The sequence below is a fragment of the Trichogramma pretiosum genome, unplaced genomic scaffold, assembly GCF_000599845.2.
Source record: "Trichogramma pretiosum strain Unisexual culture from Peru unplaced genomic scaffold, Tpre_2.0 scaffold19, whole genome shotgun sequence".
Lineage (NCBI taxonomy): Eukaryota > Metazoa > Arthropoda > Insecta > Hymenoptera > Trichogrammatidae > Trichogramma > Trichogramma pretiosum.
The window spans coordinates 1,538,411-1,564,700 of NW_019641707.1; the positions used below are offsets into that span (position 1 = coordinate 1,538,411).

The following is a 26,290-nucleotide window of genomic DNA, read 5'->3' on the forward strand; positions in this document are numbered from 1 at the left end:
TGAATATTAGCAATAGTTGTATCTGTTGAAAAATATTTTTACTATGGAGATAACTGACTTTTTAAAATAAAGTGAGGAGATCAATGCCATTGAAATCGATTTCAGTCGAACAACTTTACGCAAAATATAGATTAAACAAAAATTCATTTTCTCAAAATCTACATTCATAGATTTAAAGTAAATCTTACCTGAATCATCATGTTGATCGACACTATGTTTGTTTATTATTGAACGCAAAATTTGCATTGCGGTGTTATTTATATACTTCTTCGCTTCGTATGAAATAATACAGCTTTACATATTACTCATGCGACATTGATGATTTCTCTTGAATTTTACACAAAAAATTAAGCCTTTGTTGTAGATGTTATGGTTGATTTAAAAATTGTTTGATTGGTGCCCATGAGTCGTAAAAAAATTCATGCAAAAAAATTAAAATACATGAAAATGGAATGAATCAAAAAATTGATTTATGACATAAAGACATGACTGTTACCTACACTGTTAAAATATCTTAAATTCAATTAAGTCTTGTTACTAAGTAAGCCGCAATAAGACTCATTATTGAGTATAAGCATCAATAATAATATTACTAAATTCAAAATTATAAATTTAATTTAATTGAGGTCGTAAATTACTAAGGCATAAACCTCTAAAACGCCAAAAATGTTAAAAAATTTTATCGTTTCATAAAGTTTGGACCAGATTTCAACCACTTTAAATATAATTAAACCATTTTATGCCTCCGCCACTAGATGGCGAACACCTTTTTTGTAAATCTGCAAGCGGTAAAGTAAAAATAATCTTACTAATTTCAACCAAAAATTAAAATCATGTTTTTAATTTTGTGCAGTTTATCTCACGACAAAAAAGTGTCAATCACACTTTTATCTTGAAGTTATAATAATAAAAAAAGATGCGCACCCGTGATTAAAATTCGTACAAGCTAATTATCTCAGAAACTTTTGTCATTTATTCACTTGGAGAATGCGTGCATAAAGTATGCATCGGCTTCATATCAGCAAAAGCTACGCTACCATTGCTCGATCTCTCAAGATTTATCTGCAACACTAATACCCTCGGTACAGTTTCATTGAGCTGGGCGTTGACGTTTACTCTTTTGAGAAAATTATGTAATTGCACTTTTTATAGGTGATCGCCATGAATCATGTTCTATAATCTGCTTTGCACGTTTGTTTACGTTGATTATGTTTGGCGCATACGCTTAGCATCAATTGATTCTTTTTTATAATTCTTGAGAATGTAGGGCTTGTATCTTGAACTTAGAGCATTTTTTAATTCACGTGATGCGGATTCATCAAAGCAAGAAAATTTTTAGGAATGATTCATATCTTTAATGACAAACACATTATTATGACTCATAGAATTTTTACATTAAACATTCGGTGCTCCTTTAAAATTGTAAATAGGTATTAAAAGTTATGTTTGTTTATTTTTTTATACTTTCAAAGATAAATTTTTACAAAGCAAAAAGTCCTAGTAACTTAAATAAAAAATGAGCACTGCATGGACTAATTCGAACACTGTAATGATGAGTAGACGAAATCTATTTTGTTCCAATCACTTTCAGTCACTCGAGTCACTCAAGGTTTTTTTCACAAAAAGGAATCGTCATTTAAAAAAGAATGTAATTATTTTGTTTATAGATAGTTGAGTCACTTATAGAGGTACCTAGATAAAAAAATTATTTTTTTGTGTATGTTTAATTTAAATCTATGAAAAGGTAATATAAAGTTTTTTAAATTATTGAACAAGCAGACTGCATTAAACGACGAACGAAATTCGTTTGATGGTAATAGTGCACTTGTCAATCTTGTTTTGTCTTTTGCATGTATTATCAAGATACACTATGCAACCATTTAGCCTACAAAATCTATCTAGTCGTGTGAAATTTTTAAACACAAATTTTTTTATAATCGATTACAGTTGAAAATAAAATGTACTATTAATCTATGTTTCCTGCAATAATGAATGAATTCAGTTACGTCTAAAGTTTCATCAACTCGATTGTTTTGCAGTTGAAGGTTAAATCAATAGTACTCTTGATTTTTGATTTTTATTGGTATTTCTTACATTTACAAGCTTTACAAAAATAATTATTACATAAATACATATAAACGTACAGTATTTGTAATTGTTCATACTTTACGCATTGTAGTAACTGTAATGTACGATAGTTAATGATCATGGATACTACTTTTTTTAGTAGTAAAAAGGGAACTTATAAATTTTAATTAATAGGTATTAGTAAAATTTAGTATAAACATAAAAAAGGTAAGCACATAGTTATGCACTTACATAGTAACAAAATTCTTACTATTTGTTACATGAAGAAATGACATACTATATTCATTGGATATTATAAATGCATTTTAAAATAGCGAGTTTTGGCTTATTTAACGCAAACTTGAAAATAAACTGAAGAATTTAATAAAAATAATGATGACATTTAAAAATGTCATTCATAAAAAATATTTAATTTCAGAAATCTTAACATTATAATGGTAAATGCCTCTTGAAATTTTTCTTCATTTTCATTACATGTGAAGTACACACATTAAAATAAGTTATGTATTGAGAATGAAAAGTTATTTATTAATCGAGCTAATACTGTATTTTTCAAATAGTTCACATATAATGGCTATAAATTGTCAGTATAAATGGTCTCGTAAATCGATGAATTCAACTAGAAAGCGTCGTTCATTTTTATAAGGAAATGTTTCTCTCCGTAAAGCTGTACCATCTTTTGTTTCTTTCCAATGTGATTTTTTTTCGAGATTTTGAGTGCTGCCAAAGAAGTATTAAATTTAACCACTCTTTTATTAAAAATATTGAAGAAGAAGAGGGCAAAGATAAAAGCAGAGTTTCTCTTTTAGAAGATACGAAATAAGAAAGTAGTAAAAATAAAAGATTTACGGTTTTTTTTGTGTCCTCGAGATCAGTAAAATATTTCATAAAGAGAATTAAACTCTTTTGGACTTACTTATAATAATAAAAATGAAAATATATTGCATTAGTCAAGTTCTAATCTCGATAAAATCAAGCTGGCGTGTATAATTTTCTATGCAAATGTATGCATTGATTTAGATGTCATAACCATTACTAGTTAAATCTTCTGTATTGAAAACAATTTAATGCCACGAAAGTTAATTATTATTCACTTTTTATGTGTATTGAAATCAAATGTACCTGCAGCTATACTCAAATGCATACACCTGTATTTACACACGTTACTTGATATCATAATAGTCAATAAAAGTACACGCAGTAGTTGTACACTCTGTACAAGCGATCCAACCCATAGAATCCAGCGATGATCTAGATCAGGATCAATTGATTTTTTTTTAATTAATACTTTTCATCGTTGTTGAAAAAAAAATTAATATTTATAAGCTCAAAATAATTAGGATTAGTGGAGATGCTCATAGCCGTAGTAGTCGGGCGCGTGGTGAACGTATTTAGGCACTGGATGATGGGGATGCAGCTGTGGTCCTACTTTCTTTACTACGGCGTTGAATCCATTGTGGTCGTCGGCGGTATACTCGACGATTCGGACGCTACCGTCGGGTTCGTTGACTGAGTACGAGCCGTGGACAACATCGCCATCGCGCACCTCGTGCTGCGTCTTTACGTCGCCGGTGTGAGGATCATGCACTCCGTAGTTGAAGGTATACTTGGGATGAGACTGCGAAAAAAATCCGATAGTTTTAATTAGTATAGCTTATACTTATCGAAGAAGATGAATATCCGTATATTTCATCGGCTGTTATTGGAACTTATTTTAAAAAAGTCTACCAAGAAAATATTGATACCAATATTAATTATAAGATAGCATAAAAAACTTGGTAAATAGTTTCAGAAAAACAAAAACTGCAAAATGAGCTTTCAAGCTTTCTTTGCATCGACAATTCCCGTTCTAATATCTGTGAAAACCAATATTAATTATTTAATTTCCATTTGAACAATTTGAAGCTTATACATTTTCAAAACACCCGAGATAAGATGAAAAAATGGGCGACCTCAGTAACCAAATAATGCACTGTGCCACCTGACGCAAACTACAGCCGATTGCAGCATCATAATAATAAAAAATGTTGCACATATGTGCACCCGTTACAATGTTAAAGCGGAGAGTCCATTAACGCAATTCCTGCGATGATTATGATTATGTTCAGACATAATACAATGCGTATAGTACACGCAGAGTCGGGCAGCTTATAGTACATTTATACGAACGAGAGCTTGTTACATATTTCACGCGTCACCACAGACACTTTCATAATAGTTCTTCTTATCCAGGACAGCACAACAAATAATAAAAAAACGAGAGTTAGCTCATAAAACTTTCAGACGTAAGAGGGTAGCTTCTTATAGAGAAATGAAAAGCATCACTTTACCATCAAAGTCTTTTATTCTTCGAGTAAACTTTCGGGCGTATGATTGACGAACGAAATTTTCAACGTTCTTTTCCTAAACGGTTTTTGCGATTCCCGTATTATTATCTAGCAAGACTTGATATCAAATTATTCACTATCATAGATATTGTTATCATATAATTGTTAGAAGGACTTGGGTTGAACATTTTAAAAACTTGTTGCAATGGATGACTCGAATGAAAACTAAACCGTTCAATTTAGAAATATATCTACGATACATAACAACATATCTGTATTTCAACAATCCTACAAAAGAAAACTTCAGAAAAAAGATTTAGATGGAATAAAATGTTTAATGAAAGCTTAAAAGATTGAAGATTCGTCTTTGAATTATAGGAGCATCTATATACCAAAAACTCGTTAGGTTTTAGTGTCACTTTTATTGCTTCTTACGCGTAACTTTTGACAAAAAGTTTAAACGAATTATTTAACTATTTCATTTTGTTTTGTTACATTATGTATTGTCTTCGAGATCATTTAATTGCGAGAGCTAAGACGACATCTTATGTCGAAAATACTTATGAATTTAATGAATGTTCAGGCGTCCATTATCTGCATACTGAAAAAATTTGGGTTACAAAACGATTTTAAAAACAAGTCGTGAAAAAAAACCGTTAAAAATAAAAAGTTTCTCGCTTCAACGGCCAAATTTATAAAATTCTTGTTATACTGCGACGTAAAACATCAACTTTTTCTCTAAATAAGATGATTTAAGAACTTCATTTAACTCAAATCTTCTTAATCCTCTACTGATTTTTTTTTTGAGTTCAGACATTTCAAAAGTAAATACTGGTCAGATATTGCGCGAAGTGCTCTTCGATATAATATGTGTCTGAAAATGCTTCAAGTTTGTTTGTACCAATCTAATGAGCTTCTAATGAACTTTCTTGCCCTAATGGATTTAGTTTCGTTTCTGTGATCAAACATCCTTGCCAGCCAAGGCTCTAATATTTAATTTGAAGACGAATTTAAAATGGTCAAATTACAAAAGCACATTCTACGATCGTCGGTTAATTGCGAATTCTTTATGTATGCATAACATACATTGTGCGAGATAATATTCACAGTTCATCGTATTACGTACAATTTCCAGTAACAGCTCATCGTCGAGTTAACGTGAGCAATAATGTAAAGGACTTACGTAATAGTCATGTTCGTGGTCGTGATCGTGATGGCTGTGGTGGCTGTGATGATCGTGATGGTCGTAGTGATGATGCAGCTCGTGATGCGGCTCAGGCAGGACGGCGTGGTGATGATGATGCAGAGGCGCCGCCGAGACGGCGTGTATGGGAACGGCTACGGTCGGCAGGACCGCGTGGCCGTCGTGATAGTCCTCGAAGGCGGCATAATCGTAATGATGGTGATTGTGACCGCCGTTGTAACCGATCACCAGACCATCACACCAGCTTATCAGTACGCCCAGAATCACCAGAGTCTTTCGGGGGGTGAAAAAGAACGAAACATGATTAAGGTCGTGTTATATGGTACTGTTCGGTTAAAAAATGATAAATTTAAAAATTACGCTTAAATTTTTATTCAAACTATAATTTTTATCTTACATAGTTATATTTGTATCTGGTAGAAATATTTCGCCTGATTGAGTCACACATTTTAACAATTTTTTTTATAAATTAAAAAATTCTAAACTTATTTAATGCCACAAAATACCTCAATTTTTTTTTGAATAATTTTAGGGTGCAAGAATTTATTTGAAAATTACTATAAATTATTGAAATATCGTATTTCTCCATTACTTAGTAATTTTAAAAAAATTGCAAGTTTTAGTAAATTTATCAAGCGTATAAAAATTTTGTTCATTTCCGAGTTATTTTCAGATAGTTTATGCAGTAAGTTACGCATTTTTATTCCGATTTCATTCTAAACAATTACTTCATTAATTTTAAATGTGTACAAATGAAAGTTAGACTTTTTATTATTTTAAATGCTCAGTTTTTTTACAATAATATACATCCTTATATGAATCTACTCTTGATGCGTGTAGCATCGTAGCTTATGCTTCAAATGGTTTACGTTTTTTCAATTTCATGGAATTAAATATTAATGTGTCTGATGAGAATCGTGGAAAATTTCTCATATAAAGGAAGCAGATCTACGAGATTTTAATCTGAAAATTGAGCATATTAAAACTTCATCAATAATTCTTGCAGAATACAAAAAATTATAAAATTATGAAATTTCGACGACCAATTGGAATTTCAAATGCTCATCAAATATGGGTTTAATTTTACCACGTTAAATACCATATCGGTTTTTTACTAAAAAAAATTCAAGATTAAAACAAATCGAGAAAAAGTAAATGAGCTTCGTGTATCATGTCTCCGGGACATTTTTCTGACGTGCGGCAAACGTTTTCCATGGCAAAAAGAATCCTTTGAATCCAACGATCTTGTGAGCTGCTGCCCGAGTCAACATTTAACAGTATATAATACCGCACATACGAGAGAATAATTTCAAGCACGCGCGCAAGCCAGTTACTCGTTTGTAGTGGGAACATAATTTTTCGCGCGCGGGATGCATGAAATTTATTCGCTGGCGCTATCTTCCATGCTCCAACGAGCGCATTTTCTCTCTCTTCCTTTCGCTCTCTGTCTCTCTCAGTGCGTAGATATATTTTGTATGCGACAACAGTGAGCAACAATGAAGCAACAAGCAAACATAAGCGCCGGAAGTATAGCCTATGAACGATCCCTTTACTGTGTGGCCAGCCGCGTATGTGCATAGCGGGAAAGTCGTGGCTGCGGCAAGTTGATGTGATTTTTTTTATAGTTCCCAAGCCAGAGAAAAAGAGAGAAGGAAAAGAAAATGCCACCTGTCGTTGACCAGATAATAACGAGCCTCGTAACGACTTGCATAAATTTACTTTTTTGAATTGCTACTGTTGTGGCTGCTTCTCCTAATGGACATGGGTCTACTGCCAAGCGTATTTAAATGCGCCAATGAGATTTGTAAAATACACGCGTTTACTCGTGTACTCTAATGCGCCGCGTGTATACGTAACCGAGTAGAAAGATGCGAAGCCAATCTTTTGACTACGAATGAAGTATCTTCTTTTTTCTTTTTCATTGGCTTTGATTGTTATTTCGCAGACTCAAACTTTCTTTTAAAAATAAATATGATAGATTGCTGAAGTGTCGCGCGCGCAACTAAGTAAATGTTTTGCATAGCGTAATCGATTTTCTTTCAAAGATACAAACTAAATAACCGGTAACCAATGTATTTACTAATACTTAAATCTCAGCGTTATAAGAGTACTTATGCTGTTTCTATTCAAATTTTTTAAACTGAAAATTCCCTTTGTAATTCGTTTTCATGATTTAAAAACTTTAATAAGTTGATTATTATTTAATTTAAAATTAATTTACTGCAATAAATATTTTAATCTTCCTTGAATGAACATTGATATTTGACACTGAAAAAAGACACCGATTTAGCGGTTATTTCGTTTTACTACCTATTGCTATTTCTACTTGTTAAAATCAAATATACTATAAACATATTGATGAATCATCAAAAAATCATATTCAGGAAAATTTGAAAGAAAAATTCAGTCGAAAAAGTTAAAATTATTCTTTGATTCGAAAGTAGTTAATTTGTTTTCAAGCTTATCTCGCGTGATAACGTGTACAGTGTTTAATTAGAAACAAAAATCCTTCGTGTTTTTTATAGAGTATACATTTTTGTACCCAGAGGAAATTAACTTCTAGAAAATTCATTATCTGACTTTTAATGCGGCAGCTCCTGCATTTTTAGCTTGATTGAAAAATAAAATATTATTTTCACGAAAATTAAGTAAAAAAACAGACATTATAAAGGCTGAAATAACTATACTCAATTTAAAAAATTTATGTTCTGATGATCGATTCAAAATTACTCATCGTACTTACAAATGTTGACGGTTTCAGTGATATTTGTGAAAAAAAGTATAAATTTCTTAATAAATAAAAACAATGTAACCTACCTTTAATCTTTTCAAGAATTTATAATTACTAAGAAGTTTCGATCTTCCTAAGCCTTTTATTAATCAACAATCACAGCTTCAACTCATACCTTAAAACTAGACTCACAACATCACACAACATTTCATTAAAAAAAAAAAAACACTCATTTTGTACCTTCAACATTTTGCTGCCTTTCTGATTAATTAGTTCGATTAAATGAAATCAATTCGATGCTTCGAAACACAAAAATACTCGAAAGAGCAAAAAAATCTTGCAATGCACTGAGTCAAACGTTTAATAATCGTCGTCGTCGAAACACCTTAAATTTACCGAAAGTATCTCGCTCCCGATTTAAAGCAAAAACAAAACGTGAGCCGAGAGCGCGCAAAGACACTGATAGCATCATCAGCGACCGCATGGGCTTATATCCATCTCCCACCCGGTGAAGTTTTTCCTTTTGCGCGCCGCACTTACCCCACGTAGTGTAGTATTTGCAGCACTATCACATTCACGTGCACAAACTTGTGTATGTGCATGTGGATGCAGTAAGCAGTTATGGGAGCACAAGAGCTGGGGTTTAGGGTAAAGGTGGAGGTAAAGGTACGCCGTATACGTAGAGCCGCCTTCGTTGCAATTCACTCTCACTCTCGATATAGCCCACGCATGGCTCGATGTGCAGCAGCAGCAGCAGACTAATCTCCTTTCTTTTTTCCAGCAGCTAAGCCCTTTTTCAGCTACATGTCGATGTTTTGCAGGGTTCACTATACTACCTATATGCAGCTTCGAGAATGCGTGTACCAGTATTTTTTATCCTTTCTCCACGAGCGCAATCGCTTTTCAAGTATATACCTACTATCTGCCCCTACCGATATGATTTTTATAAGACACACACAATCCGTCGGTTCTCTTGTTTTTCCAACAACAACAACAACAACAACAACAACAGCGCATGCACATCTCGCTGCAGCTTCGCGTGTGTGCACCAGCTTTTAAATTTATTAAGCATCGTTCGCGCGAGTGCATTTAATCAGTGCACGCGCTGACTTTACGACGGGATATCTCCGCAGCTATATTATGGTATAGGTTTTGTGTGCGAGGCAGTCGGTCTGCAGTGCGATCTTCGGATGATTCGACTTTGCGAAATCGTAGTACGTGTGTGTGGTTTACGCGCCGCGTGCACGTCTCTCTCGAATATATCGCTGCTCGTAATATATGCTCTGTATTTTGATTACGAAGATGCACGTACATACGAGCGCTCCTCTATACATAGGAGCAAGATTTACAGGTGCTCGCGCGCAGACGAGCCATTAGTTTGCGGTATGATATACATACAATAGAAATAACGCCGCGTATTATTATTTTTCGGTGCAGGATTGCGCGTTGCGTTATATCGACGATTGGCTGCTGATGTAATTGACGATATACCGTGCGCGTGTGTGAAATGGCTAAACGAGCATTTAAAAGTACACATACTTCGCAAACATCAAATTTTCATGGTAATTGCTCGATTACAATGGGTATTTTTGATTATTAAATGGTGGCCGATTAGCGCATGCGCGCGGTTACGTGCGGGCAATTTGCAAAAGTTTATACGGTTATTAAATGTGAACGAACCACGACGAGGATGAGCATTCAAGCATTCGGTATACATTATAGTAGCTTGAAAAAGACAAGAATAGAACCATTGAAAGCAGAGTGTGAAAAAGTCTTTACGATCATCAACACATTCGGGAGATGAATGCAAAAAAAAGATAAATAGCGTGAAAAAAAAGGAGAGAAGCTGTCATGTGTATAACACACTCGCACACATACGAATCTGCACGCGCGCGCGCGAATATGCAAGGACCGTAATATCGTTTTGGCCTAGTTTCGGTTGGCTTAGCCGCTGCCTGCCTCAGCCGCCGCCGCCACGCAGGCGTGGTGAATCTCTCGCGCCTCGCCAAGTATATCCTGCTTATAATCCTTGCGGCACAGATAGGACCTGACGTGCATACGTGTATACGCGTGTGTATGTGTGTATTATATGTCTGGTGGTATATACAAGACGTTGTTATTGCGCGACACGTGGACGTGTCGTAAGAGAGCCTCGCAGCCAGAGAGACTCTCTGCGAAATGCGAATTCTTCCCGCGCGCGATCACGGAAACTTCTTTGCACACACAGACACACGAAAAAAAAAGAACCAAGTACACGAATACTATGTGCGCGTATTTTAATTTGTCGGCAGCGCGCGCCCGCACAATTGTGTATATATGCGCGCGTACGCGTGCGTCGATTGTCCGCGCGACGACGCGCTCGGCGTTTCGTAATTTTTTGGACCGGTGCTAGATGCAAATACAGATTATACACACACGCGCGTACGAGTAGCAAGTGAAACTTTTTGCATTTCGTTCTTATACTGTTTCTTTTTTTTTCTTAAATGAACTTTAATACGATTTTTTTCCATTTAAATTCTTAATTAATATACAACGACTTGTTGCATAAGATCGATTGAAAAAGTTTCCTTCTAGAAGTTCCGCAGAGAAAATAAAAAAGGATTTTAAATTTTATCCGAGTTGATGATGACTTGGGTAGCATCATTTGTTGCCATTAAAACATACAAAACGGGATACGCAGTTTAATGAAGCTCTTGGCTCGAACGCAGCTTTGTTACACTATTGTAATTACTTCATTGTGGAAATTATAATAGATTTGCCATTATGAAAAGGCAATTCAGATGAATTAAATATAATAACTTTATTTCTCGGTTACGATTTCCGTATTCCGCTCGTACGCTTCACCGCGGATGAGTACATCTTTCGAAAATAAAAATAAAAAAAAAGGAAGAAAACCAAGTTATTTCGTAATCACTCGAGAAGGCAAGTGTGTCACGCGTTGCATATAATAACCGTAAAAGGTCGACTTTTTCCTTTAAAACCGTTTAATTTGATTTTATAAAACGTGCCTCATATCGTAAAACGTGTAAGTATGTGCTCTTGACAAATCGTCAACGCCGCTGCGCGATAAAATTACGCCTCTGTGTATTGAAACAATACCAGGGCTCGTTCAATTACAATCCCTGCAAATCTTCTTTAGTGCCTGCCGCGTGTATGTAAAGCGATCAACTGTAACTTACACGTACAAGAGGCGCTCATGCATCATAAATACATTAAGTTGCGCAGATCTTTGAAGCTGCAGCAAAGGATAAATTATACAAACGTTCAACATTTGATTTATTCATTGTGGATGACAATTGTTTTGCATTCATTTACTCGTTTAAAGTACATGTTTATCAAATTAACTAAGAATTAACTCCTTGAAAGGGTTGAATGCTTTTTCATATATATAAGAAAAATTAATAATATATTATATAATCCATGATTTAAATTATAAGCAACATAAATAATAAATTTGATCTTACGAAGAACCACACATTTTCTTAAATTAGTGTTTTAGTTCCTTTTCTACATTTAGGATTGTAAAAAAATAAACAAGTTTGCTGAGTTCTTGAGGTAATACAAATATAATGACTTAATGTAGTAAAAGTTACTGTAACTCAATTTCGAAAGATTTATTAGTAGGTATTTCTATCAAATATAAGTATTGAAGTAATACGAGCCTTTAAGAAGTTTCATATATAAACTGTCGGAGATTACTCTTAATTGAATTTATCAATACAGTTGAACAAAAAGAAGCCATTATTGATAATTCAACTTTTGATATCAAGTAAAGAAGTTTTAATCGAAACATTTAAAATTTTTAAAATTTATTCAGGCGAATAATTTTAAAATCGATCGAAATCTATTTTTATATATATTTTATAGATAACTACTGCTTGGTACTTTCCAGGACCTATTATATTTGTGCACGCCAAAGTAACCTATTTATGGCTTTATCGCGAGACCGAGCGTTTTATGCTAAATCATATAAAACTAGATCATGTCAACGCAAGATCTTTTTAATTGGGTATTTTCCCTCGTATAAGATTATTGAGTTTGAAATCAAATAATCAATGACCAGTAAACATACACATTTTCACACTTGATTTAAAAGTCAGTGTAACAATTATAACAAAATCATTATTTTACTTTTTGCTGCTGGCTCGATTGATAGGAAGAATCTATCGAAGTCATTTTAATTCGCAAGTTATTTATGTTAATTATAAAGTTTAGTTTATTGAATAGAGCGTGATCAAGCTTGACAGCATGTACTACACCAATCAGCTAAACCACTTGAATGGAAATTTAATAGAGGTAACTATTTCAAAGCGCCACGAAATTAAATGCCAAATCCCATTACCAATAACTGAAATTATTTAGCAGAGAGTAGCTACCGAGATCACCTGTGTTTTCAAGCGCACGAAAGCGCGTTTCTTCCCATAGCTATTACGGGCTATGATACACATATAAGCATTAACGATCGAACCGGATGCCTTGAGCGTCTCATTGTAAGTATTTTTTTATAAGGACCCAACACTCGTACACACACACTTATGGGGTACATTGTGCATATATATATATAAGGTCAATTGCGCAACGATTATATGTGTATCCACTCACATTGCGAGAGAGAGAGAGAGAGAGAGAGAGACAAACTCAGGGCAAGCGACTAACTTGCAAACTTTGTCTCTCGCGTGGCGCACTCCTCTCTACATATACGTATAGTACACATATACAGCACCATATAGTTTACTACAAAGGCGCGCGCGCGAGCGATCGCTCCCTTTCCTTTGAAGCCACTTTAACGTTGTGCGCAAGTTTGCGCACTCGCGGATCGAAATGTATTTTCTCTGGGCTCGAGTAGATGTGTAGCCTATGTATGCAAAACTCAGAAACTTGCCAGCGTAGTATTTACTCTTAACGATGATATTGTAAACAACAGCTCTTATCTTCTGTTATGAGAAACACGAGAAACGTTTGGAATCCGCGGTCAATCAGAATTTCAAAATAATTTCATCGCAGCCACCTAACGAACGAACGATTGGATTTCAATTAACGAGTCACAGGTTCATATTCTTTCTCGTTTGCAGTGAACCACAACAGCGAGGTATATACCGAGCGGCGATATTGCTTTGCCTGAACGATTCATTATATGGTATATAAGTACGAGCTGCATTGGCAGCGATTCGCTCAAATGAGAAAAAAAAGAAGCCACAACTTATATACACACACACACACACACACACACACACACACACACACACAAATAAGTAAAAGCTTTTACAAGAGCAACAGTCTATAACTAGGATTGAGGCGAGAAAGGCTGTACGGCATATAATACTCGTGACCGAGCAATGATACGGAGGCATTAACGAATGTGTATATGTGCTTCGCGCATCTTTTGCCTTTTTTCTTCTTAAATAATAATACAGAAAATATTTATACGGAGAGCTTATCGTTACACATACACATAGTTATGTGCATTCGTGTGCAAAATACGACAAGGGGCGCTGATCACCGTAATAGGCACGTGAATTGGTAACTCATGAAAAGTGTAATGCACACTCCTAGCGTATATAGATAACATTTTTATCCATCGATTGCAAATATATCTCAAATTGTACGACAATCATCGCCATCATCACGCGCGCGCGCGTGTACGGGGCAAATACATATATGATCGCCGAGTTTACCTATGCGAAAGCCGCAGATAAAGTCGGCGCACACGTACATGTGCGCTCTATGCACTGCGGAGCTACCGTGAACCAGTTTCCATTGCAACGTCTGTGTCTGTACCTCACCGGGATTATATAATATTCTCGAGGATGTATTGTGCGAGGAAGAGGGAGATGGATTTTACGATGCCATATTGCCGTGAGGTAAGAATTTCTTTATTGCATCATTATAGAGAGATGGCGTTTGTTGCACTATGTTGTGTTCTGATTCTCGCCTACTTATACCTGCCGATCTTTATGTACAGGATATGCTAAAACAGATACATACACTTTTATGGAGCCCCAGGCACGCATCAACACGTGAATTTATTGTGCGTGCGTGTACGATATCGTGTACGTATTGGATTCGTCGCGAGAGCGTTAGGGGCGAAAATCGATTTCCAGGGATTTGAATTGTTTTGTCGGCTCAAATTATATCTTGCTGATAAAAAGATATCTCTTTTGGCCAAGGCAAAATTCATTTGTCACTGAAAATTCATATATCTTTGAAATTATTTAATTCAAATATGCCAGATTGAGCTAAATGACACAATAATCCATTGCGATATGCTCTTAATCGGGTCTCAGTAGCTCAAAATGATGGAAGGCATAAATACGAAATGCAGGGCACCGCAGCAGAACCTGTCGTATTATTAGAAACGTTTGCATCAATAAAGCACATCCATTATAGAAATGAAACGCCATTGATTACTCACCGATCATGAACAAATATATGTACACACTCGCGCGAGCAACGACTTGATTACTGCACAACGTTTGTATAGCACCCTTCTTAGCTTATGCACTGTTGAAAATATCCTATCCTATAAAAGTGGTGAGGATTTTGGCGTTAGCATTTTATACGCGCTGTGATTGGTTGTTCAGTAGCTTGCTTTTGTTTTGTAACGTGCAAATATGAGTATTATCGTAAGTTAAGAAAGTGGAGTATTAACCTATGGACGGCTGAATACTACTTTTGATTGGTTTTCTCGAGGAGACGCTGACGTGAAAAGCCGACCTATTGCGTATTTTTACAGTTTATAATATAACCTTTATTTAATTTTTCTATTTTAAATATTGAAAAATGGCAAAACGGAATAAAAAAGAAGAGAGCGCGCGAAGCGCGCTGAAAGTCGGGCTAGTTTACATTAAAATTAATGCAAAAGTAGAAGAAAATTCAGGTGAATTCATGTTCTTGTAAAATCATTAAAGCAAATGTGATTTGAATTGAATTTGGATATTTTTTTGCGAATCACTAAACATGAATCTTCTTATATTAAATTTCATGTAAATTCGTTAAATTCGATTTCTCGAATATTTATTTTAATTATTTTACGTGAAAGTAGATCAATAACGACCTGCAAACATACTGTATATCAACATTATCATTAACAACAATGATCATTTCTTACTCATACACCTATTTTTATTGTTGCCACTTGCAGATTTACAGATATAGGCACTCGCAATCTAGTGTAAGGTGTAGGCTTCAAATAATCTCCTTTTTAATTATTTTTAATCAAAATTTATAAATTGTAGTATACAATTAAAAAAAATTTTCAGTTTATTTTTGCATCAAAAACAATGTATTTGACGGTATTTTATTAATTTATTATAAATTTATATTAAAAAATAAATCAGTACCGATAAATTTCTTTTCTAAGAACAGTTCATGAAAAGTTCCTTGCATAAAATTCAATATAACTGACTTTAATTTTAATAATGGTTTTACATTAAATTTGCATTAAATTTAGTTTTTTGAACTAATTAAAACTCATTAAAAGACATCATTTATGTGAAATCAATATTTCGCACTCGTACAGTCTACAATATGGTCGATTTTCTTTTCCAATTTGGCGCAAATAAGTAACGCACGAGCTAATTTCTATACCTCTCACGGTCGTTGAGTGATACTTCCTCTTCCCAAATGTGTGTACTTTAGATACATTTCACTCTTTTTTATCATTTGTACACGTACAGACGCATCAATGCATCAGCAGTTACGCATAAGTTCGTGCATGTAAGCGCAACTTATTATTATATTCGCGAGATTTTTAGACGATTTACTTGCCTCTTGTAATGATGCATATTATGTATATAGAAATCTCGTACTGGTACATTCATGCATTCATTTCTCAGTGCTCCAACGATAAAAACTATTGTGTGAATTATGAGCATTGCACTTTATTCGAAGCTTGAGAGCGAGCAAGTATTTTTTTAAAGTACTTTTCAATATATGAGTGTGAAAAGTTTGATTATTGTCTTAATGATCAAAAAGAAAGTATACATCTTGTAACAACCTTTTATAAAAAATCGTTTACATTTATAATGTTATCTAATTTTATTTACGAGAATCCAATGAGTATTGTTGATCTCATGCTGGATGAACATTTCAAGGTGCAGGACATTCGCCGTTACTTGCAATAATACATTTTATCGACCGTTGATGAACTGTCAACTTTTCATGCTCTCGTATAAGAAAACAAAGTATAAAATTGTGCCGGCTTCTGGTACTTTCCTAAGTACAGAGATGTATAAAATGACTTGCCATGTTCTTCGAAATTGTTCTCGACCGCACAAATGATAATTATCGTAAAAGGCAAAGGCGAATTTTAATTTCGCCTCGCTATACCGACAGGAAAACAAATTTTCACCAACGATTCGCATACCGAATCCGTGTACGCTTTTAAATATAATTTATATATTTGAATTCAACCACGCGTAGAAGGAAGAGATACTTTTGGCCCTTGAAATTTTATTCCTAGCGGATATTGCATAACCCGCAGACATTTCACGATCGACGCCGCACTTTCTTTCTTGTTACGCAGTATAGTAATAAACCTACAGTAATAAACGATGAATTCATCTCACAAAATTGCATTTTTATCTACGCATCGCGTTTCTTTGAATGGAATATATAATGCAAGATGATATTTCACTTTTTTTCCTTTTGATACATAAAATGTAATGTAAAATGTATATCTTTTGGTTGTGATTCTAAGCAAATGTGCCCGCGCTTAACAATAGTGTACGCAAGTGTTTATAACTGTTGAAAGGAAATTTCTTGTTATGTGTTTGGTTATGAGTAATAAACTTTTAAAAAGCAATTTAGCAATCTCATATAATCTTATTAGACAGAAGTTCTCGCATGCTACGTAGTGACTACTGAACTCGCCAACGTATTCTATAAATTCATCGCGTGTATCTTTCACTGCCTGGCTTAGTATGAAATTTTAAGCGTTTTAGATTATTTTAAAGGTATAGGACTTTTTTCCAATCATATGGATCAATTAAAATTCCTATAAAAAAATTAAATAAATATGTTTTGAATAAAAACTTTATATTTTTCTACGAGTTATATCCCATTAAACTAAATTTTTTTTTTAATTTAACCTGTTTATGTGTATCAAATACTAGACTATTCTGCATTGAGAAAATATTGAAAAATCCATCCCAAACGACGTTTACTGAAAATGGTCGTTTCCAAAACTGCGTATTAAAGTTGTTGATTTTCCGATACTTATGCGAGTGTGTCCTGGACGTTCGGGTACTTTTTAATAATTTTTTTACTTAAGTGATCTAGATGAAATACGATTATTTTTATCTGATTTACAAATTCTTGGCTATTAGACATTGTCCCGATATGAATTGGCCGCGAGGTGGCGCACTTGTATTATCCGAAGTCATGCGCACGGTACACTTTTCACGAAAATATACATAGCGAAAAGAAGTTTATCGTCTGCTTTACAGACTGTATAGAAATAATAATAATAGTAATATGTCGGATAACACAAGTGCGCCATCTTGCGGTCAACTCATATCGGGACAATGCCTAATAATGCTGACCTCAATAACATAAAAGTGCACTTGAAATTATTTGACACTTTTTTCCATAAGTTTTTTTTTACTTTTTACAAATGTCTTTGAATGGCTTTTGAAAACCATTATGATTTAAAGACTACTCTGGCTGTGTATACGAATTCGAATCAATCAAAAATCAGTGTAAATGATCAATGATAAAGTCAAGTAACCCTGATCAAAGCAAGTGATGTTTTCAACATTAAGCTTCACGTAATGATGATGCGAGAAAGAGAGAAAGAGAGAGGGAAAGTAAGATGTACGATTATCTCTTCTGCAGCTTGATGCACAATATCAGTTTGTACATGCACGAGAACGATGACCTAATTAATAGCCTCGTATAATCGGCATTATAGTAAATGAAGTATATGATCTACAGGCTCATTTCCTTCTATTGCTGAGCTTTGACTGGTACAGGTACAGACTCACGAAAACACATACTCGATTCTTTTTTTCAACTTTGCGTGGATGCTATTGTGCGTCGCAGGTTTGAAAATGTATACTTACCACGAAGATCGTTACGTAAGCGACTCTGCTCCGATTTCTACCGCTAGTGAAAAAAGTTCGATCCGTAAGATTAATTAATCGATCTTTAGCGGCGAATGTATGTGCATATATACGCCAAATAGCTATAGATGTTTCGGTATACGAATTTTCGATACAAGTTCCTACCTAATTTCTACCGGTACAGCGAATTGTTTTTTGCAGACTTGAAATTCTTCCCCTAAATGCTAACATGCTCGCAGTACATCTCGCTGCGCTTATAATACTTATAAACACACACTTGAGATTATCTTGAAACGCGCTCGTTTGAGCATGCCGCGTATTCGCGCAAACATAATGTGCTTTTTGCATTTGCATAAAAAGGCCGTAGAATCACCAACCGCTTTCTTTACGAACAAGAAAATTGCCGAACGGACTTATTTAATATACTTATGCACCTGCGTTTAATTAAAATTGGAAAAATAATTGGGACCCTCAAAAAATTTGGATCATCATTTCGAATTATTGTTTTGAACTAATTTTCCAAGACAATACGGTGAAGAACATACGAAGGCACTCTCGTAACTGAGCCTATGCTCCTTGGTATACAATCAATAAGCACTCAAGTGCAATTTATGCATCAACGATTTATAGAGTTTCGCTTGTTATATACGGAATCGTAATAGCTCGATTTTGTAAAAGGGTAGTTGATGATTTGTCAACAATTGATTGCGACTAGTTCTGGAAAAAATTATGGTGGTCTGTACCTCACAGAGTCGAAAAATTTGTTTAATTTAAATCTTTTTTTCTAAATCGAATATCGAAAAACGGCTCGATGGAAACCTTCATTTTGTTGCTCTGAATAACTGGTAAAATTTTTAGCTAATTCCACCAACCAGATTTCCCGGAAAACGTGTTTGAAAATTTCACACGTTTCCCTGGCTGGATAATTTCAAACACGTTTTCCGGAAAATCTGGTTGGTGGAATTAGCTAAAATGTTTACCAGCTATTCAGAGCAACAAAATGAAGGTTTCCATCGAGCCGTTTTTCGATATTCAATTTAGAAAAAAAGATATCAATTTAACAAATTTTTCGACTTTGACGATACAAAATGTGGGGTACAGACCTCCTTACGAAAATATAATGTTTCTTATGTTTATCATTTGCGCTTGGATATTTATATGAAAATATCATGTTAACCACTATCAGATTATGTATAGGCCATATATCGGAAAGGTATATAAATCTTGAAACTTACCCGTAAGAAACCCAAAGCTTTCATGTGGTGGGGGGCTAATTTAAAAGAAATTTGTAAAATAAAAGACAAGTAATTCTTATTTATAAATTTAAATTAAGATATGTGAATATCCGAAAAAGATTCGATTTGATCGAGTCGAGTGCTTAATTGAAACTTTGTTTGAAAATATCTACAATTTTACCTTACCTACAATTTTCGCTCGTAACAAATACGTCGGAATTGAATTTGTTTCAATCCCAGGCACTAACGATGAAGCTATCAAATCGTGTATGTAAAGAAGTAAAAGAATGAATTGAAAAAAAAATTAAATTTAGTTTAATGGGATACAACTCGTAGAAAAATATTAAAGTTTTTATTCAAAACATAATTATTTAATTTTTTTATTAGAATTTGAATCGATCCATAGGATGGGAAAAAATTCCTATATCTTTAAATTAATTTTAATGTTAATATTTTTTATTGTTTACATACTAATGAATTTATATAATCAACAAATTTTAAAAACTGCACACATTCACGTGCATTTGTAAGTGAAACAGTCTTATGGCACCGTATGTGTATAGAAATCAATTGCAAAAATATTCTTAAAACAGTGTGTATATGAAATACATATATAAAGCTAGGTATGCATTAAACGCAGAGAAAAATATATACGGCGCGAAGATAATACGGCCTGCTAAGAGCGGCACATTTACGCGGCATGGGGAGCGTTCGAGAGCAAAATATATAGGACTCGTCACGATTTTGCAGGCTGCGTTCCCACGAGCTGTATATATATACACACATTAACAAGGCTCACATGCTATACCCAATATATAAAATGAAATAGTTAAAAATATTTATGCATACTTATATACTATGATGCCACAAGATATTACGGTGGCACTAAATTTTTCTTTATTTATTTATTTATTTTTTTAGAGAAATAGATTGAATACACTCGCTCCTCGCAGTAATGAAATTTGAAAAATTTTCAATCATTATAGAATACATTTTTTGATGCGCACTCCCGACAACAGTCCCTGCGCATTATATGACCTTCAATTTGTCTCCACTACAAGGCAGGTTTTTCTCGCTCCGATAAATATCAATTTTGAATCCTTGCAAATTATTCTTCATTTTTTTATGTATTCATATGCTTTGGAATAAGCTGTTATAGGTTCCTTTCCTCACTTAGTAATGAGAGTTTATTTACTTTTAACACTGTATATTCGCTGAACAGTCTTCAGTTTATATCTTCATTAGTTTTGACAAATAAGTAACAAATTTTATATTACCTAGTCGAAAAAATTTATTGTTACAATTTTGAATTTCAATGTTGTTTAAGAATGCTCATACGTGCCAGTAAACAAACGAATTCTTCATTTCACCATGCGATAAGCGTTTGTTTGAAAACGTGGTTTCGTCCAGTATTTTCATCGTCCTTATAATTCGTGGGCTAAGCGTCCTGCCAGTCGCAAAATGCAACTTAAGCGACGCTGTTGTCTAGCGCGTGCTATTGTTTTCAGTTTGAAATATCCTTTAGTCTAAGGGCTTAAGAGTTCTGATTCATACCGATAAACCTTCTTCTGTCCAATCGCATACACGTATACGCATTACGCATGTAGTTTCGCAAAATCTCTACTTTGATGGGTTTGACCTATTTCTGACTGAAATGTGTTCAAAAGTCTTGTGTTTGTAAACTTTAAGAAAAAAAAATTCTTGAAGATTACATCACAAAATTGTTGAATATTTTCGATCTGAACATTTTTTGTTTAACAATGTCTTATTTATCCAAAAATGTTTATAATTGGATTTTTAAAAAATGGATTTTCCGAGTTTTTTAAATAATCCACATTATCTCTAAAGATTCTGACAGCATTTCCGATTTTTTGTAATCATATTTATAGCATGAAATAATTGTTTTAGTTTTTAATTTTTATCGTCTGCATAATTTCTTTTATCACATAATATCACATCTTAGTTTTTGGGCCTGATTCTGAAAAAACATAAAATTCTACCTTGAATCATACGTTAAAAATTTTTCTCAGGCCAATAACATGGAAAAAATCGCGTTGGCAGCTAGCATAATTTGAGACACTTGGTGGTTAGTAGGTTAAGAGTATTATTTAGTATGGCTATAAGTGCAGTATCATTTATCCCGCTTAGCTGAAAAATACCACTTAAAATCAAAATTTATTAGAACTTCCCAATTTTTAATGCAACACATAATCGGTTAAAGAATCAATCCTCATATAGTGTTATATTTTGGAATAATTTAAACTTGATTAGCATTTGTTCATTTTGAATGATTTGAAAATTACTTTTATCGAAATGATTCAGTAAATATTATAATTAAAATTTTGGAATTTTTTATTTTTCAGGTAAGTGTTCGAGAACGTCAACTCAATTATTGGAACTTGCGTAAAGCGCAAATCATCTGAACGTATGATCATCATTATATTGCCCAAAAAAATGTTATTATGCCAAGCACTGAAATTGCCGCAATACCGATGGGAATTATCTTGCATAAATTAATTCTTTTGTTGCAAAGAGATTACTCTCTCGCGCGCGCTGGAAAAAAAGTATTCTCGAATACACGTATCTACGCACACGCACGCTAACGAGATTTTTGCACCGCGCCACGCACAACGGAAGACCCTCGCTCGCGTACAATACGTATGTATCTACGCGTCTCATATAAGCACAATATAATGTGCTCATGCATGCACGTGCACTCGCATCATGAGCACACACACGCATACACACACATTGAAACGAAGTAATGAAATTTACCTTTCGATCCTTAATCTCTCTCTTTCTCTCCTCCCTCGCGCTAGCTAGCTTGCTCTCGGTTTTCTTGACGCCTATGTTCGTATATATGTGAGACTCTCGCTGTCCTATTTATCCTCCCATTGTGTCAGCAATCTCTGACCCTATACACACACATCGCCGCGCAGTTTGTCAACTACCATCTCATCGTGCGCCATTATTTACATGTGCGATAGTATATAGCAAAGCACAGAGTCTGCATAAGTTACGTACAGAAATTTCCCAAGTGTAACACGCTGACGCTAAGTTTTTTTTTTTTTTAATCCCGAGCTTTCTTTATTCTAACCAATTTACATAAATCTACGACATTGTGCCCTAAATCGTGCTCCATATAGCGCACAATTATTACATAAACGTTATAGTGCGGCATCTATCATCGATCGGCATCTTTATTATGCTCTTGCAAATGACGTCGCGAAAAAAGTTTGGCGAAATCAGCAGTTCTTTTTATTTTCAATAAACACTTTTAAGGATTTACCATTGTAAGTGTTTGTCAATCTTACACATCGTGTAGGATTTTTACAGTTCCCAAGATAGCCAATAAAATTTAACAGATATCAATGGGTTTTCAATGGTGCAATGTAGAGAAAAAAAGAAGACGAGTTGCAGATAGAGAGAAGATTGTCATGAGTTGGTGTGCAATATTCAATTATGAATCATAATACTTGAGATTGCATCTAGGGTACATAAAATTGTTGAGCTCTATGTGGCAGAGGAAAAAATGTGTGGATAACGTCGTTACAACGCCGAACGGATATTGCGAAATTCTCAAATATTCTCGCGAGAGAATCTTCTATGCAAGCATACATATAGTCCCAGACGCGCACATAAGCACACTAGTCTGTTACAAATAAATTTTTACTTTTTCCGTTTTGACAAATCGATTCCATTCTGCATAACTCACAGTATTCAGGGGTTTCGTTTTATTTTTAGAATAATTTAATACTTTTGCCATCGATGTAGAAAAAAAGCGTCAAAAATTAACTCATATCAAATGTTTTTCCGGACGTGAAAAAATTTCTTATTACAGTATGGCTAGTTCGCTAATGAATATACACGCAAAGTAATCCTATGCTCGAAGAAGTTTGATATGAGTACTTTCATTATGCAATACTCGACCGGAGTAGATCAATCATCGAATGCCCATGCACACATACTTATAATACGGTGGTGCACGCGCGTGCGGAGTTAGCTCGTAATTCACAATAAGCGTCCTGTATGTATTGCAAGCTGTTATTCAATTTTCTTAATTTTCAATGGGTACAGTCCGTAGTAGTGAATTCGATCGGGATTATGAGGATTTCAAAATATAGCGCCCTGAAAATTACCCAAATAGTTTTGCAACTTTCAAAACGTAAAATTTAGCATTTTGAGCGATAATCATTATACAGAGTGAAGAGTAAAAAAAGAGGCAGTATGAGTCGAAAAGTTATGCCGAATTCGAAGGAAATTATTTACGTGCTATCGGTTCACGCGCGACTGTGAGTGACCACGAGAACCGTAACGATGTGGTTCGATCGCATAACGAAGGTAGTCGCGGCCAAGCGAGGCATCACACGTGTACCCCGAACCATCCGCACCACGCATTAGCGAGCTCTCGCACTCGCTCGTGCCAATATCGATCGCGAACCGAACTGCATCGACCCTCTCACGAGTGCGTCTCTAAAGTATATCGCAATCCAACGATTTTAGATTAACCCGCAAATCAGTCAGCTAATTTTACTGCGTATAAAGTAAATTTGCCTCGTCGTGCAGCTGCACGAGTACTTTATATACCGGTGGCTCTCAACGCCTCTGTATACATCGCTCTCTGCTGCTTTTCCTCAAAGCTCGGGGGCGTCGACTACTTGGAAGCGCAGCTACGCGTGTCGACACCACTGGGAGCTATGCTGTGTTGTGTCGTGTATAGCTGTAGTATCGAGATCGTGTACGAGCTCAAACGTCAGCCCGCGGCTGCGGCGCTACGGTTGGCTGTGCTGTATGGTATCTATATACTGTGGCCGATGCCAATAAAGCTTTTGCTCTTCCTCGACGTGGCGGCGGCTGCGGCGACTACGTGATGCATAATACCTAGACACCGAATGACGGCATGCATAACTCGACGCCCGACGACGAGCTTATACCACGCCTAATGAACGATTCACACGCTATGTAAGCGCGGATGACGCGTATACTATTCTCCTTGTGTCTTCGGCTGTGTGCATAAATACGCTCGCTCTCTCTCTCTCTCTCTCTCGCTCTGATCCAGCGCCGCAGTGGACTCGGTATGTTGCAGATCATACCACGCCGAGGGAGTCAGCGCGCGCGCCAAACACTCGTATTCTGACGCTAATTGACGAGCTTCGGTATATAGAGGGATTTTGCACCATCGAGCTATCCGTGTGCAGTGCGGGTTGTCTCTCTCATATACCTCTCCGCTTGCAGCGTGGCACGCTGATGCTGCTGCCGTGGTCTGCTGCAATGACTATTTCCCATTGACGTAAGCTGCCGCTGCGCGACGCCGTATTTTCTTCATTGCCATACGATCGTTGTTGTGTATTTGCGCAAGTTCATTATTCGATTGATGTGGATTGAATTTGGTTCGTCTACTTGCTTCATAAAGGAATCCGTATGGCTTGACAATTACTGTTGAATAATTTTTTAAAAAATTTTCACGCCTTTCAAAAACGCGAAGTGACTGATAAAGAATAAAAAGAAAAGCTTGGAAATGCGCTTTTGAAAATATTACGTTAATTTTTTAATAAAAATTGATCACGCGATTACAATTTTGAAGAAGATTAAAAGTGAACGCTAGGATAAAGCCACTGAATGCGCTGATTGTAGATAATACGAGCGCATTAAATACAGAAATGAAAAATCTCCCAGGATAAAGAAGATTGCATCGTCGTTATTCTTAGTTACAATTGAATTTCCTGATACAAAAAAAGAGTATGAAATCATTCTTTTGGTCTCCATTTTGCCACGTAATATAGTCGCTCTTTGCGATTAAATTTCCTCTATTATTCTGGGTAATGCAACATTCGTGTTGTGTCTTAGAGATAATCGATTGTCACTGACTAGCTTTGTACGATTGTCAAATGCAGTTACTACGAGAAAATGAAAAGTATAGTTATGAAAGGTCTATAAATGGACTAATTTTTTCGAAAGCTAATTGATTTCAAAGGCAACTTATTAAAGTTGAAATAAAGTTTTTACTTATATAATTATTTTCAATTTGCCGCTTGCGAATTTACAGAGATGGGTCCTTGCCATCTAGTGGTGGAGACTTGAAGTAGTATTATTCGTATTGAAAACTGGTCTCAATTTGTTGTTACAATTTAATTGTCACTTTCTGGTCATTTATAACGTGTTTCATATTTTTAACGTTATTTTAAAAGAAAAATCACCGAAACAAAGTCACGAATATTTATGTATTTAAAAACATTTTTGATCAAATTAAAAGAAAGTAGTGATTTTCGCATACTTAAAGTGCACGAGAAAGAGTTATTTTGCTCTAAAAGAAAAAATGGAATTCGATCTGCAAGACTCTATCTTCGCTACGATCGTAAACGTCAAAAATACACGGCTACGTACAACATTGGTGCGATTCGTACATAAATACGATCTTTGACCGTATTGCAATTCACAATGGTAAATATGTAACAAGTGCTTGAGAACAAGCAGCGAAAATAAACGACTCGAAACTCGCTCCGGGTAGAAAAGACTTGATAAAAATCGAACCGAAGTTCCATGGACTGATTTACGTGGGGAATCTGTCAATCAAATTTGTCAAAGTATGCGTGAATCGAATCGTTACGTATTCACAGCCATTCAAGTTTAGAGAGCATTTAAAC

At 35.0% G+C, this 26,290-nt stretch overlaps 2 protein-coding genes across 7 annotated transcripts in view; one reads left to right on the top strand and one right to left on the bottom strand.

Moving 5' to 3' along the window:
• Positions 1-26,290, top strand: part of LOC106650919 (neutral ceramidase) — a 61,161-nt gene that overhangs the window by 13,649 nt on the left and 21,222 nt on the right. The gene's annotated exons all lie outside the window — the stretch shown is intronic.
• LOC106650922 (histidine-rich glycoprotein-like) lies at positions 3,391-8,783 on the bottom strand. Its single transcript, XM_014369196.2, has 3 exons — positions 8,591-8,783; positions 5,599-5,892; positions 3,391-3,706 (listed from the first exon to the last, which is right to left on the bottom strand). Exons 1-3 carry the CDS (start codon positions 8,597-8,599, stop codon positions 3,431-3,433), a joined length of 579 nt encoding a protein of 192 aa, XP_014224682.1. The 5' UTR covers positions 8,600-8,783; the 3' UTR covers positions 3,391-3,430.

What these genes read in the sequence shown, in the direction of transcription:
- LOC106650922 (XM_014369196.2), bottom strand. An exon ending in ACCACGAACATGACTATTAC is followed by an intron (nt 3,707 to 5,598) that starts GTAAGTCCTTTA and finishes TTTTTTTCGCAG; the next exon opens with TCTCATCCCAAGTATACCTT.